The sequence below is a fragment of the Rhinoraja longicauda genome, chromosome 27, assembly GCF_053455715.1.
Source record: "Rhinoraja longicauda isolate Sanriku21f chromosome 27, sRhiLon1.1, whole genome shotgun sequence".
Lineage (NCBI taxonomy): Eukaryota > Metazoa > Chordata > Chondrichthyes > Rajiformes > Arhynchobatidae > Rhinoraja > Rhinoraja longicauda.
The window spans coordinates 13753497-13770565 of NC_135979.1; the positions used below are offsets into that span (position 1 = coordinate 13753497).

General features: G+C 40.2%; 1 protein-coding gene across 2 annotated transcripts in view; it reads left to right on the plus strand.

Annotated features, from left to right (window-relative positions):
- Window positions 1–3998: 3998 nt before the first annotated feature.
- runx3 (RUNX family transcription factor 3) overlaps window positions 3999–17069 on the plus strand; it is a 68197-nt gene continuing 55126 nt past the window's right edge. For both annotated transcript variants that reach the window (XM_078423024.1, XM_078423025.1), the window contains exons 1-3: window positions 3999–4962; window positions 6549–6705; window positions 12422–12526. In XM_078423024.1, coding sequence (XP_078279150.1) covers window positions 4693–4962; window positions 6549–6705; window positions 12422–12526 — 532 coding nt within the window. In that variant the 5' untranslated portion in view covers window positions 3999–4692. The remainder of the gene's footprint in view (window positions 4963–6548; window positions 6706–12421; window positions 12527–17069) is intronic.

Consider the following 17069-nt stretch of genomic DNA (forward strand, 5'->3'; position numbering starts at 1 on the left):
TCAATTTAAATATATATATTTCATTTTAATTGGAACATTTTCAAAAAGATGTTACATGATTAAAACAGCAAAATATGTTGAATTCTAATTCCTGAACTCCAAAGGCGTAAAACCCCAAAGAGTATTATTGCAGAGGGTACATTTGTTGTTCTCCCGAGATGCTGCCTGACCTGCTGAGTTTCTCCAGCATTTTGTGAATAAGTACATTTGTTGTTGGCGTGGCCGGTTCTGGGTCGCTACCGGCTCTCGTGAAACTGGTCATTGCGCCCAGCGGAAAACCAGAATAATGTGGAATTACCTGTCGTGCGTGGCGAAATACTTCAGACCTTCGTGGTTTTGGAAAGGACTTAACTGTCCAGTGCAAAGCACACATTTGTTAAATAGTAACGGGGACAAAAAAAACATGCTATTCCTGCTGTGTTTGAATTGTTCTGGAATAGGGCTGATGATCTACATTTTCAAAGTGCAATGGCTGGTCTGTGCGGAATTAATTCACATTCGATCATGAGGTTTTCTTTTTGAAATGCAAAATAATATGTTGTTATTGGGTTTTTTTTTAATTGAAATTCACAATCAAATTCCCAGATAGAGAAAAAATTCACAACCAGCTACACTATCTGAAACACCGAGGAATGCTCAAAACTCCGCATCAAATCCCACCACTAAAAAAAAAATTCTAAACAGGGGGCGTGGAGATCGGATTTTCAGGGATCTTTTGTGGAATTTGCAGGGAAACTGATTAGAGGTGTTAGTTTCACAACACTGAAATATTGACATCTATCGGTGTGTGTGACTTCCAGCAGGGAAAGGTACTTTCGTTAAATCCACACTTTGGACCGCTTGGACTGAAAATCACGAGGTGGGTCGTGGCTGAACAAGAGGTCCTGTAAAAAGCCAACACAGGCAACCGAACACCAAAGTCGTGAAGCAACTCGCGTCGCAGCGCCTCAGTTTAGTTTACCTTACTAATAATAGGTCGCCGTAGATATTTCGTTGGCCGTCTTGTACTGGAATTCTCAAAAGAGAAATAAATAACTTTACAAAATACGCCGGTGGTGTTCCTTATACACTGGGTTTGATGAAATATAGACACTTCTATTTCCTCTCTCAAAACTAGTGTAAACAGCCGTGGCGGGTGAGAATCTCGCCTTTTAACAGGAAGAACCGGGAGCGGACTTGTCGGTGTGCAGAACATCGTTGGAGAAAACGGTCCGTTATTTCAACGTTGAGATGAACAGCGGATTCGGTTCCATATGTTGTCATTTTCAGAGAAAGCGCCATTAAAACAAAAGTCGCGTTATAGTCAGAGAGAGCTCAACAAATAACTCACAGATGAAAACAATATCAGACGCGGGCTGTGCACACGGTGTGTCATAAGAGTGACCGGCCTTTTTTGGATTCAGCGCCACTCTGCAGGTATCAATCACCACAGTGCCCTGTGTGGCTGAGAGAGCGAGAGAGAGAGAGTGTGTGAGAGAGAGAGTGTGTGAGAGAGAGAGAGAGAGAGAGAGAGAGAGAGAGAGAGAGAGAGAGAGAGAGAGAGAGAGAGAGAGAGAGAGAGAGAGAGAGAGAGAGAGAGAGAGAACAAATACTGACAACACGCGGCTTATGGCAAATTCTTGTGGGTATTTTATGGTGAAAGTTATTGACAGGTCTTACACCGCACTTAACAGACAATCTGTCACAATTCTACATCCCTGTCGTTTCAAACAAGGAGCTATATGTATTCTGCAAAGCCAGTATCGGTTGAAAGGGTCAGGGTGCCCTGAGTGGATGGACTGAGCGAAACTTACAGAAAGAAATCACAGTGGATATTCACCGCAAAGCAAAAGCATGAGAGGGAGTTCATTGAACAGAATAAACCGTGTAGTCAAGGATTAATTCTGAACTGCAAGGATGCGGGCGGATTGTTTCAATATCCCACTTTTTTAATGACATGCACCTCCCGGCTTTCCAGTAAAAATAGAAAAGGGGTAGTTTGTTTTATTTTGGTGAACAGTTTCGCCAATTATGTTACCACTACCATCATTTCAATTTACATGTGGAGACATCTGACAGTGTAAATATTCCGATCTCCGGGCTTTCTAGATATGTGTGTAATTGGAGAGAGAAAAAAAGAGTGAAGTAAAGTCAAACAGTTGTCTTGATAAAATTCCTGATTATTTTTGTTTGCAGAATAGTTCTATTTGGAGGAGGCTTCTTTTTGGGGGGGATTTCAATGATATTTTATGAAAATTGATTTGAAACAAGTAATGCTTTCTAATTTGTGTCAGGGGTAGTCCCATAGACAAGCTGATTCTGCGAGTAAACAAATAAAACCAACCGCTTTATTTGAAAGGGGCGAATATCTGCCGCCCTTCTACTGAAGCATGGTACGAATGTCTGTAACAAATGGTTTCGAACCACATTGATGGGGAGGAATGGCCTTTAATTAGAAAACAAGCGCGCAGTGAAATCAGTGAGGAATTCGCAGGAAGGAACTGGTTTAAACCGAAGATACACGCAGAAAGCTGGAGTAAATCGGTGATTCCTTTTCTCCAGAGCTGCTGACTGGCCCGCTGAGTTACCCCAGATTTTTGTGTCTATCTTCAGTGAGGAATTTGTGTGATGCAGAAGAAATCACTAAAGAAGAATCGACTGCCCCAGTTAATTCAATGCGCAATGAACAGTAGCGAACGCGTTCTTCCTGAACTGACGATAGATATAACTGTTCTTGCCTGATTCCTGGAAAGATGCTAATAATTATCTCTCTCTCTCTCTCTCTCGTTATCTCCCCCCCCCCCCCCCCCCTTATTTCTCCACTTCGCATTTTTTTAAACATTTGCCTGGTTGAAATGACAGCACTTTAATGATCTCTTTAAATAATGGAGTGGGCGGCTGTGCCATTATTAAAGTTACACCCATAATCATGTTCGGTTATTCTCAAGAAAAACAATAAGCTGCATACAGAATGTACCCAAGCGCGTGCCGGTTAACATTTATCATCTGTACACGGTGTATTTATAGCTGAGTGGTATAATGAACCATTATGGTAAGTATCTATGTAAAAGGCAAGGTTAATCAGAAGCGCAAGGCTTCTGCCATTTATAAGATTTATGAACTTGTGTGCATCCTTGCAACCTATCCAATTGTCAACGTCCACCAAGATCCACGCATAAAATGATTCCACCTGGAATATATTAAGTAGAAGACAGACACAAAAAGCTGGAGTAACTTCAGACTTTCCATTTCCATCTTCGGTTTAAACCAGCATCTGCAGTTCATTCCTGTATGTTGAATGGCATGAGCTCCCAGCCTGATCTGACCTTCCAGTGAGACGCAAAATGCTGGTGTAACTCGGCAGATCTGGCAGCATCTCCGGAGAAAGGGCAGAGGTAGAGCCTTTCTTCAGTCTGAGAATCAGGAGAGAGGGAAGCCAGGGAGAGAGGTTCTTAGTTATTGTGTAAGAAGGAACTGCAGCTGTTGGTTTACACCAAAGAGACAAAGAACGCTGGAGTAACTCAGGGGAGTCAGGCAGCATCTCCCATTGTTCCCCAAGTTGCAGTAGTCTTATTCATGCTAGTTTTGTTTTACATTATAGTAAGGGGGGGAAATCCCACAATAAAGAGTTTGTCGAGCTTTAACCTATGAAAATACCGTTTGTATTTTGCTATAGAGCTATGTCAACTATGTAAACATATTAACAAAATGCAAAAATGCAGAAGATTCCGAATGGGGTTGGGCTCAAAGGCGGCTCGGCCTCTTTCACGGCCAGAACCCGCCTTCATTGGCAGCAGTCGTATGGAGTCGCACATCGCAGGACGCGACTGGCTACGAGCGAAGTCACTCAGCGGCAGCGCCTCTCAAGTGAGCTGACGGAGACCGTATATTGGCAGCTCAGTGCACTTCCTTGCCTTAATCAGCCAGCAAGCAAACTTTCTGAAAGAGACCTAGGGATTTGAGCAATTCGCCTGGATGTTCCTCTAGCAGTCTGCAACCTTTGGGGCGCGGAGGAAAGCAGCAAAAAAAAAAAATCCTTTCCTTTATGTGTTTTAGTTTTGAAACGCTGCACCACCGCCTGGGGTTTTTTTTTTTTGGTTTTTGTTTGTGTTGTTGTTGCTGTTAAGTTTTGCGCGCGTTTGGAGGTGCCCAGATCTGTTTGAGGACAGGGTTTGGAAGGAACAGCAGTGATACCGAAAGTGATCGTCGGCTCTCGGGGTTGGCTCAGTGCGTGGACTTAGATGTGGAGAATTGGCGATGTGCTCGCCGCGACTAACATGAGAGGAAATGGTGCTCGGCCGCTTTGAAGTTGAAGAACTCTTGGCTTGAAGGGCTCAGACACTGAAGTCGGCTGCCGAAAGTCTTGGCACCGAACGCGGATATCCACACACTTCCGAGTGATCTGTGAGCAAGAGGGATGGACTATTCAGTATCTCAATAACTAGGAAGGAACAAGTTGAGGGTATCGGAACTGCAAGGACATTTCGATTGGCGATCTGAATCCCTCCTGTGTGGAGTAGACGAAACATAAAAGTTGTTCGTGGGAGTTGAGTTTGTGTGTGTGTGTTTTTTTTAAAAAAAGGTTGAGAGAAAAGACTTACTCCAAATTGAGACTAAGCCTAAGGGTTGTTAAGCCACACAGACACACAGTTTGAGGCGGTTGCCTGCCGTTGTATGCAACTCCTCGTTGCTATCCTCTAACCGGGCGTTGTGATGCGTATTCCCGTAGATCCCAGCACTAGCAGGCGCTTCACTCCTCCCTCCACAACGCTGACGTCCAGCTCGGGGAAGATGAGCGAACCGGTGTCACTGACTCAACCCAACCCGCCGGGTCTGTCCCGGATCCGGACCGAGACCCGCACGGTGGTCGATGTTCTGCAGGACCACGCTGGCGAACTAGTCCGAACTGACAGCCTCAACTTCCTCTGCTCCGTCCTGCCTTCACACTGGAGGTGCAACAAGACACTGCCCGTGGCGTTTAAGGTCAGTATCCTTCAAACGTGTGTTTTTAAAAAAAAAAAACATTTTGGTCAAATTGGGAAAGTTTCTGCCGCAACCGCAGTATTTACAGATAGGTCAGCGTGCGTGTTTGCAGGAATACAATAATGACAATACCACGATCCGCAGATGTCACTTAAAACTCTGCAATAGCGCTGTAAAACATAATCAAATGATCATACATTTATGTGGCATTTCCATCGTTCCTGCTAATGGAGTTTCAATTAACACATGGTCTTGCCCCGAAAATGTATTTTTTTTTTTTAAAACATTGCACAGCGTTATTCTGTAATAAATAGTCATTGATTCCAATTGAAACGTTAATAATTTGACAATCCAATAATATATCATTGAACTACACACACAGATAGGTAACACTGGAATATAAAGTGCCTCTCTGGTCTCTATGGATTGAATATAATTTATACATTGGCACAAGGACACCACAAACCCCGATGCTTGTGATACTCCTTCAAAGTGGAGAAATGGCCCAAAATGCTTATAGGAGGTTAATCAAACAAAGTTTGACTCCCACATATAACGGGGGGACAGTGATGGTGCGGGGTTATGTTCATCCTGTTCCAGCGACGTTGCACATCTTCAACCGAATGCCCACAATCAATATAAAATTGGCGGGCAGGACGCCCAAAGCAGAATTTCAGCATTTTAAGGATTTGTTAGATCCCTTTAGATTTAAACACGTGTTACAAATGATTGGAATATTATGCTGCGCCGTCCCAAGATTAGTCACAAAGCAGGACGTCCCATTATGTATTATAATCAGAAAGCCACTCTGAGCGACGTTAAACATCACCCCGAGTGCAATACTCACTGCACGATGCGACAAAAAAGGTTGACATTTGTCCGTGAACAATTTATCGTGGGTGCAGTCAGTACAGAAAAAAAACACACGTTCGAATGTTGCTAACATCTTGAAATAACGAAAAAGACAAAACAATTGCATCTTGTGGCGCCTTTATATTGAGGTTTGCTTCAAAACGTTGATGTAGAATTTTCAGATCCATGGTGCAAGTAATTGTCGTTTTTGTTTATTGTTCAATCCGTTAAAATGGAAAGAGACAGATTAACAATTCAGGGGGAAAGTTGTTTAACGCAACCTCTTTTGCAAATCTATTCTGAGCTCCTCACTAATGTCGAAAAACGATCATAATGTTGGCCTTCCCGCTAAATTCAATATTCAAATTTCAGGCATTACACTAAAACCATTAATAGTATTCGAGTGGGCGGACAATTAACTCACGTATTTGTATTTGAAACCCTTATAACATTTAAAATCACATAATTGTGTATAGTCCATATTTAATGACACACATAGAGCCGTGGATACACCTGGCATAACAATGTGCAATTCGACGCAAATACTGTTAGAATTACATTATCTGCGTTGGTTTGTAATTGGTGTGGGTTTAATTTCATTGTAACTGTTTGGATGTCGGCGCTCAGTTGAGTGGGAAAAGTTTCCGATCTGTTGGGGGGTGTTTTGGGTGTAGGTTTGAGTGCAGGTCTCCTGCTTTTCGAGGTGCTTCAGCCCAAATGATTCGTTTTTGCAGGTCGTGGCTCTTGGAGATGTTCCTGATGGAACCCTGGTCACTGTAATGGCTGGGAACGACGAGAATTATTCAGCAGAACTGCGCAACGCTTCGGCCGTCATGAAGAACACGGTGGCCCGATTTAACGACCTCAGATTTGTGGGAAGAAGCGGACGAGGTATTTACACCAGCAACACCAAATGCTTTGTGGTTTCTGGGGGCTCGGGGTTACCGTAACCTCTTTTCCCTCAACCCTAGTTCACCGCAATAAGGAATTTTATTCAATTGCTTTTGTTCTCTCACCAATAGCTGGCTATTTTCTTCCTAGATTAGGAGATTTAAACCCAGGTGGCAATATTTCATAACATCATTTGATTTTATAATATCTATTCTCTGGTTCGAAGATCTGCCTCGACTGAAGGTTTAGAAAAAAATCTCTCCTAACCCTTCTCACACTAATATTTTAACTCTTCCAATTGTCTTCAATGTTTTAATTTGCTTTCTTGAACAAAACAAACAAAAAACTTTGACATTAGCACGATCACTGATTAAAACACCTCATGTTTTCGTCACCTTTATATTTTCTCCTATTATATATATATTTTTAACAACATTTTCATTACAAACCAAAATATCGCATTCGAATTGAAATCGATGGTTATTTGACTGTTTTGTCGATCAACTGTGCATTTTCTTGGCGGGTAAATTGATCAGAAACAGTGAGTCGGCCTTTATTGAGCTTTCATAGCGCCAGGACCACTTGCATTTTTCAACTAAACTCGATCACTTCGTCCACTCCCCCGGCAACGTAGTCAGTCCGTCTCCTTCCTCTTCACCCTGTCCTGGTCTACGCATTTTCTGTCTGCTGAACTGACGAAGAAGATTTCCTTCTGCGATTTTGAATCCACCAAACCCCTCCTAATTATAGATAGATAAACCCAAAGGCTATTTATTGTGCATTTTAAGTGCTGCGAAAGAGACCAAATTGTAGTGATGATGTTCAGATGACCATTCAACAATCCGATTTCCGATTTAAACACAGTCTGTTTAATCCGGGACTATTTTTTTTTTGTGGTTTTATTCAAATATTCTCCATCTCGCTCGATCATCAGTTAGGTTAACGGATTGCATCGTTATTCGACAAAAATATTGAATTTATATATCAAAACTCACCTTACAGAAATATTACAAAGAGTTGAACCAATTTCAGTGTGATCCAAAATCAATACATAAAGGCCATTTTAAAAAAAAGTATGTTTATTTTTAACGATTATCAGATAGTACCACAAATTGTTGATTTAAAAAATAACGTATTTCCATTTCTTTTGTTCCCCTTTGTTAATCTTTGCACTTAAAACAGCCAAAAACGTCCAATCACACTCACTTATTTGCAGGACCTCAAGCAGTATCTCTTAACTAATGCAGACTGTTACCGCTGATGCAGAGATACACAAAATATGGCAGTCAGACGTTCGGGATTTACTGCCCTCAAGGCGCAAAAACTTTTTTTTAAAGATGTCTTTACCTTGTTGCCATACATATGCATTCATTCTCTTGTGAGATTTGATGATTTTCAGCACAAATGCAAGAAGAATTAAGGTTGTTACCAGAAGAAAATTGGCACTGAACTAAAGTCGTAAATATAGTTCAGAAAGTAATTAAGCAGGAAAAGCGATATTTTATTAACTGCAAAGCACGTTGTTAGGAGGTTAGGAACAATGTGCAAGCAATAGTCTTTCATTCTTGCTGGTGAAGATATTTTTATCAAACAGTTCTCTGGCAAAAACTGAAGATGACCTTGCATGTTGCTTTTTAATTACCAGTAATACTTGACAATATCCCTGCTGCACTTCTGCTGTTTATCACAAAGTCATTCAAAGAACCACTTCGAAATGTGACTGATTACACCATCATTTTATTTTCCCATTCACATAATGAGAAACACCTGTTTAAAATTCTGTTTTTTTAATATAATTGGGGTTTTCATTTTTAACAATTATATTTTAATTCTGTGAATAATGATAGAAAAAGCCAATTAAAAAAAAAAATCATTGCATAATATTCTAAATACAAAAAAAAGACTATCATTGATCATCAACATTTCTTTAAATTTTCCTGACAAAATATCAAAAAATAATTTTAACAACCTTCCCATCTGCAAGAGATGGCATGAAATAAAACCATTAAGATAATTTTGTTCAACTATTTATAACTTTTTGATACAGGCTACAATACACCAATGTAATGTTAATTGTGGTTGATCACTTTAAATATGTAGTGGAAATAGGGCATCTTTTAAAAAATCTTTAGCAAATTCTGCAAGTCTCACAATTGTGCCAGGAGATTTTTCTTTTTAAAAAATGAACATGATATACTATGGTTTTGCAAACAAGATATTTTTCTAATGAGCTGGTAGTGACCGGCAGGTGTTATTCATCAAATGATTGGGAAGCATTATTTTATGCCAAAGGGTATTTTATTTATTTATTTAATTGCGTTTGAACAAAATAGGAAACAACTATTAGCTTGGTTAAAAAAAAGTCTTCAGGGAAGACCATATTATAAACTCATAATCTGCAATTGCTTATCATAAAATTATACACACTAGCAAAGTTTAAACGGATCTGTATATTTTCATCAATTAAAATTATTTGTAACGATTCTTAATTTCTTGGCTTGAGAGTAGGTTTCATTTTGCAAAGTTCAAATTGATTAAACAAGGCTTTCAGATGGAAAACAAAATGAAATATTTGTGCTCTGTTCAGCTCTGACAGTCTTGCATTTCTTGAAGTTCCTGTTTCTTTTACATTAAATTCTAAATTAAGATAATTTTGCACATTATATAAACAATCAAAAATTGTACTCATTTAAAATGAGACTCGATGTCTAACAGATTCCACCCACCCAGTATTTTGGCACTGTGGCAAATTTTGGCAATGTCATTTCTTAGTTCAAGGCTTTACTATTCTTTTATTACTTTAATAAGGCAATGTTTACAGAGGCCTTACCAGGAGGATCATCCTCTTAGAGTAAATCTATCTCCAGTTCACACAACTCTCCAAGCACCATTACAATCTGCTACATTAGCATACACTTTGTGGTGACAACTGAAACTTTATAATCATGACAATGCCTTTGTGGAACCAATTCTATTTTTTTAGGTAATAAAAAAACGCCTCCAAAATGTTTTTTTATGAATCCTGAGATAATTACTTACACACTTTAATGAATCATGTTATGTGGGTTTAGGCTGATGATGATATATGACATATAATGCATTGTAACAAAAATAAAAGCAATCTCCTACTGAGTGTTACCTCCATTTACCACAAGTTAGCACAAGCATAGTTGCATTTAAGAGAGTTCAATACAACTAAATAAACAGACGAGTGATTATTTCTAGCTGTAACATTGAAAATGGCAACAGATATATATTATTCTATGAAATCTGCTAATTAACTAATTTTGAACCACATCACGGGACAGGATTGAGTATTGTGTCCCCAGCAATAGAATTAAATGCCAACAGGAATATTTAAATTTGACTATTTTAAGAAACGGTTCCTTTAAACATGAAAATGCGAAACACCCGTATTTCACTTATTTTTCACTTGCTGCCTGGTTTGCGTATAAAACTGTTCTATTTGCCTAAAGTAGCATTTGGTGTGATGCACAGCAAGAGAAAGGACATCTGAATGTGGTTAAACAGGAGGCAAGCTGGGCTATTGAAAAGCTGTAATATGGCCTCACACACTGCCGATTAAACAAGTGGCTACTCATACTCAAATGCAAATAATTTTTTTTAAATGTATTTAGGAATGGGAATAGGAATACCTTATTGTCACATGTGACTAGGCACAGTGAAATTCTTTGCTTGCATACACAATGCATACATATTTTACATTATCAGCATGAAATTTTACTGAATCAGTATTGCAAGTCTAAGTTAAGTTTGCCCTGTTGTTTGGTTACTACTTACTGTTCTCAGCTGCAGTGACAGCTCAATGACGAGTCTTTCCAGCATATTGATTATTTAAATTCCAATGTCTATTCTTTTGTCATTACTCCTTTAACCCTGTTGCCTTTGGGATTGACGTCTGTCCCCTCACCCCCAAATGCCCTGTTTGGGAAAGTTTGCCTGATTTGCTTTGTATCTCAGGAGTTTATGGTATAATGCCATGTTATTCTCCTAACCTATTTGTCAGCTGTCAAAGATCTGCAAAATGATTTCTGATCTATAATAATGCAGAATCTTTGATTAATTATTCCCCCAATTGATAATTCCATTCATATTTTTTGGAGTCAATGTTCAGTAAAGATGAGGTACAGAGTTAAATAAAGGAATAGTATTCGAATTATTAATGCGTTTGCAGTATAATCTTAATTTGTAAGAATATTTAGATTTTTCTTTGAGCAAAAATAGTCTTCACACTCAAAGATCTTGGAACGATATAGACCGCTATAGAAAACATGCAGAGTTCATATCCATCTGCGGGCAGTGTAGTATACTGTCCTGTTACATTGGTATGAAATCTTTCAAAGATTTTCTCATGAGATGAGAATGTCACTGGAAAGGTCAGAATATATAGGCAACACTAATTTCCCTTCAGAAGGTGGTAGTAAGCCACCCTAAATCTCTCCCTTCATCCAGCGAAGGTACACTCTCAGACCTATTGGGTAGGGAGTGGTAGGATTTTGACCCAGTGACGATGACAGCTAAGATATATGGGAAAACAAGGAATTACTTCAGGACACCCCTGATCTACAATTAGTTTGATATATAAAATGGTTCAAACCACAATATAAACTACTTCATGAGTAGGAAGGAACTGCAAATGCAGGTTTACATGGCAAATAAACACAAAATGCTAGGGTAACTCAGTGGGTCAGACAGCACCTCTGGAGTAAAGGAATAGGTGATGATTTGGCTCAAACACCTTCTAAGGGTCATCTACTCCTTTTCTTCAGAAATGCTGCCTGACCCGCTGAGTTACTCCAGCATTTTGTGTCTATCTTCATAGTAGTGCAACAGTTCCAGAGACAAAGCTCAATGTCCACAATGAGGTTGACATTGTACCCCAGCTTATGGAAGAACTGTTCAGAATCCTTATAGGCCCTAGTCCTTCTTTGGACACCCCCACTAGTGGAAGCACATATTGAGCTAACATTGCTCTGTTTGCATCTGACCTCCCAGTAACAGATTGTATAACAGTATAACAGTATAACAGAGCTTTATTTGTCGTTCGGTACCGAAGTACCGAACGAAACTACATAGCAGTCATAGAAAAAAAGAACACAAGACACATAGCCCCATGGAGTGGTAGTGGTGACAGGCAAGGGACCAGAGCTCATGCAGCTTCCACCTTATTGATGGGGCAAGAATGACGCAGCGGAGAACATGTATTTGATAAAAGTAAGCTTCATAATTAATCATTTTGTTCAAAACAAAAATTGAACTGACACAGTTAGTCACCGCACCAGCTAGGATACTGGGGATACCTTGGGATAAAAAGCTCCAGAGGTCTATTGCTGATGCCAAGGGACACGTTTCGGAAGCAGCTGCTATAAGACAATTTCATTACTCCTTAACTCAGTCGAGGTACTTCCATAGAGATAAACCCTGGAGCGCATGCAATCCACCCTTAATGTCAGAGGCGGATAAATACAACAGCAAGATTTATCTCATAATAAACTTGATTTTTTTTTGTGGCTTTTTTAAAAAGAAAACTCAGCAGTACACGGTTAAGTTCTGCAGCATCAAGGAAGTTATTGCCACCCCTTTCCACCCCCTCCCCACCCCCTTCCTAGTCCTTTTCCTTCCCAGTCTGCAATGTTTGACAAGTCTGGCAGAAACATGGTAAAATAAACAATATTTTCTATTTCTTCCCTTGTAGGTAAAAGCTTCACACTGACAATCACTGTATTCACCAGCCCTCCTCAAGTTGCCACCTACCACAGAGCCATTAAGGTGACAGTGGACGGACCCAGAGAGCCACGCAGTAAGTCAAAACTCAGATTATAAATATCAAACATAGAATACATTCATTCAGCATTAATTATCATCTGAGATTGGTGCTTTAATCAGTGGCAATTACTCCTCATGAATAGGTTTTATTCACTGCTTTCAACGTAATTGCGTTGTGCAGTACAGTGATATCGATTAGTATACGCTTGCACTGAAAACTTAAATACATGATGAAAACATATCATGGAGGGTATTCATGTAAGATTAACAACCATTCCAAAGCAGTATTAATTGATTGCAGTATTTAACGGTCTGTTTTCCAGAGTAGAGGATTCTAAAACTAAAGGGGAAGCTTAAGGTGAGAGGGAAGAGATTTAAGAGCAACCTTCGGGGGCCACCTTTTCACTCAGAGGCACCTTAGGGGCAGCTTTTTCTGGAACAACCTGCCAGGGGAGGCTAAAGAAATGGATACAATTACAACTTACAAAAGACATTTAGACAGATATATGGAGAGGAAGGGTTTAGAGGGAGAGGAGCAGGCAAATGAGACGAGCCCAAAGTACCTGCTTGGTCAGCGTGGACAAGTTGGGCTGAAGGGCTTGTTTCCATGCTGCATAACTCTAACCCATAAATGGCAAACAGTGTAAAATTGCCACAGATGAAGTATTATTCAATAAATTGAAAAAATATTATTTAAGGAAAATATGAACCTTTAAATATTTAATAGCTAAAGAATACTTCCATCTGGAAAAACAGTACACCAACCAATGTGCTGCACAATTTGTAGTCTTGGCCATGTTGCTGTGGAGAGATACTAGTGTTAAATTGTGGCTGAAATCAGAGCATGCGACAAATGGAATGAAACCCACCACTGGTATTCACACTCAAAATATTCAGATCCTTTCGCTGAGTAATTTGCTTACTATCAATAAGTAATTAGAAGCAAATGAAATGGAAAGTTTTATTTTGCTTCAGCCAGCTTGTATCTTTGCAAACTATACTCTTAGAAAAGACATGCACTATGCTTAGACCATGAGGTCAGGGTTTCGCAATTTGTTGTGCATTTCAGGCATGGTTTCTGTTCCAAAGATGGGATATAAACAGGTTTTAAATCACACTGCAGATATGGTAAACCACAGAAATGTTCTACAGCTTCTGTAAGGATATGAACTGTAGAAACATGTCGTTTATTTGCTAACTGGGCTGTACACTTCTTTTTTATTGATTGTTCCTATTAATCAAAGAACCAGGAAGGGACTACATTGAAGTATCATTGGAAACCAAAGGGGGAGTGCTCAGCTTGGTTTAGTTGAGATACAGTACGGAAACAGGCCCAGCCCTCCAAGTCCGCACCAACCAACAATCCCCGCACATTAACTCCTATCCTGCACACAAGGGACAATTTACAATTATACCAAGCCAATTAACCTACAAACCTGTACATCTTTGGCGTGTGGGAGGAAAACAAAGATCTCAGAGAAAGCCCACGCAGGTCATGAAGAGAACGTACAAACTCCGTGGAGACAGCACCCATGGTTGGGATTAAACCCGGGTCTCTGGTGTTGCAAGCGCTGTAAGGCCGCAACTCCTCCAGTGCGCCACCCATGGAAACGATAGATCTATGGATTTTAGGTCACTTGAAGCAACATCTTATTTTTGAAGATAACAAATAAATGTGCGGCCGTTCCACATTGTGTGAACATTTGCTTTAATGGCAACAGAGCTTAGTAGCAAACATGTGGGAATTGTCACGTTTTCTGTTGTCAGCTATGCACAGGCTAATTTTAAATCAAATTAGAATAAGTAAAATAAAACACCAAGGAAATGTGCATGGCCCAAACTTTGGCTGCATCGTTCATGAGAGAGACTTGTAAATAATGAGTAAAATGTTCCATTCATAATTTAAAAAAATCAAACCTGAACATTAAGTTCCCTGTGAAGAAGGGTCCCGCCAGAAATGTCACACATCCTATTTCTCCAGAGATATTGCCTGACCCGCTGAGTTACACCAGCACTCTGTCTATCTTCTGAACAAAAAGTAATTTGGCAAGGAATAGGAAGAAAGCTGAGGGAATGTACATTCCCGTATCAACACAGAGGAGGTTCTGAAAAAGATTGTCCTACCGTCATGTGAGATTTATGAAGTTGACTTGTTTTATTGTGCAAAACAATGATTGGAGCTGGCAACCACTGATGGGAATTTTGGTTTAGTTCATTCCCTTCACTTGTGATGGCAGTGCATAACCTGGAATGTTCACTGCAGGTTCACGCTCTGAGATGTGAAGCCTTGACTTCAGGCATCTGATTTAACCCAAGTGAGTTATTGCTCGGCTGGCCAAAGAAAATAGCTCTCAATCCCCGAAGAATTGAAAAAAAAGTGAAATTTCCTCTGTTCTATTGTGGAATGTTAGAGAAATACTGAGCGATTTGTTAGGTTGTGCGGGCAGAACAATGGTTTTCCACATATGATCCGACATAAACGACATTGTAACTATTGGGCAGGTGCTCATTCCTCTCTAATTGCCACTGAAGATCAACTCTTCAATTAGCATTAATTCTTTAACCCAGGGTTCCCTATGAATGGGGATATTCAAATAGCACGATCCCCTCTGCGTGACTAAGTTCCAGCCATGAAAAGGGAACATGAGAAAACTATCGGACCGTCAGATGTGTATTCGGTGTCCAATGTGAGGATAAGAAAGTTTCATACTAGGCCAGGCTACAACTGTGAACAGCACTTTTTAATGATCACCAGGTTTAACAAATATATCATTGTTTGGAAGATGAAAGAGCATTTGTTGCAGTCGGGAACTATACGATGTGTTTGAGTCAGAGTGTTATGGAATAATATTCAATATTCAATATTAAATCACGCAGATGCTGGCCCTTCCGCCCAACTAGTCAACACCAACCAAGGTGCCTTCCTGAGTGTCCCACTTGCCTGTGTTTCACCCTATCCATATAAGCCTTTCCTATCCATGTATCTGCCCAAATGTTTTTTTAAATATGGTAATTGTACATCTCCACCATTTTGTTTGGCAGCTCATTACAAAGACCCATGATCCACTTTGTCAAAAGAATTGCCCCTCAGGCCTCCTTTAACTCTTTTATCTCACCTTAAGCCTATGGCCTCTACACCCTCTGGTCCAGTTTTGGACTCCCCAACGCTGGGAAAAAGACTGTGACCGTCCACCTTATCTAGCTAGGTCTCTGAAGAAACGAGGAGCTGCAGACACTGGTTTACACAAAAGGGCACAAAGTGCTGGAGTAAATCAGCGGGTCAGGCAGCATCTCTGGAAAACATAGATAGGTGACGTTTCTTCAGAATGACTGAAACGTCATCTATCCATGTTCTCCAGAGAAGCTGCCTGACCCGCTGAGTTACTCTGGCACTTTGTGTCCTTTTATCTATGTTTCTCATAATTTTAGAAAACTACGTAAAAGGTCACCCCTCAGCCCCCTTTGTTCTTTGGAAAACGGTCCCAGACTAATGAGTCTCTCCTTATAACTCAGGCCCTTCTGACCCACCAAAATCCTTCTCAATCTTTTCTTGCTTCACACAACAACCAGACACAAGACAGGAATACTATTTAATTTTCCATTATAAATGCATTAACTCTTAATCTGATGTTTCAGAGTACATTAATTTATAGATTTTGATAAAGTGCAGTTATTATCTCAAAAGGTCTGTCCATTTACTTTTAATTGAGAAACCTCAGGTGAAAGTCCAAGGCTTATAGCTCAGACATCAAAAGAGTAGGGAAGAAGATGAGAAGTATTGATTCGGTGACACTAAGATTGGGTTTTAAATGCCTGCAGATTGTTAATGTGAGGAATGGCTAGGAAGGTAAGACATTTTGCACTTGTGGCTTTAAGATTTGAGTTAAACCAGAGCCTGTTGAAGCCAGTCTAGGCAGACATTGTTAGGCTACCTGGGACTGAGAATGCTCCAAAAATACTGAGGACAATCCCGGCTTCCAGTTGTCAAACCATAGCCTGTTGCAGGGCCACCACTGACCTTTAGGCCATTTCAGTAGGAAGACTGAAGCCCAATTACCATCATGCCAGCATTTCCCAGTACAGGATGCTCCTAAAGGTGTGTGTTTCATTCAGTTTAGTTTAGTTTAGAGATACGCCGTGGAAACAGGCATTTCGGCCCACCAAATCCGCGCCGACACTATCCTACACACACTTGGTACAATTTAGATTGCTCGGATTAAACTCCATCTGCCATTTTGCTGCCCATTTCTGCAGCAGATCTATATCCTGTTGTATACTTTGGCAGTCTTTAACAGCCTTCCTCACTCCACCAATGTTGACATCACTTGCAAACTCACTAACCAAACCATCCACACTGACAAACAATAGAGGTCCCAGCACAGATCCCTGCAGAAGTCCACTGGTCACAGACCTCCGGCCAGAATAACATCCTTTATCAAACACGCCCACGATTTCCTCCAGAACTCGACATGATTGCAGTTGTGGAGTCTGTCCTTCAGTGAATCATTATTCATCTTTCAATCCTGATTGTGAATCTCAACTGCCTTTGTGCTCACCGGCCATCACATTTGTGTACT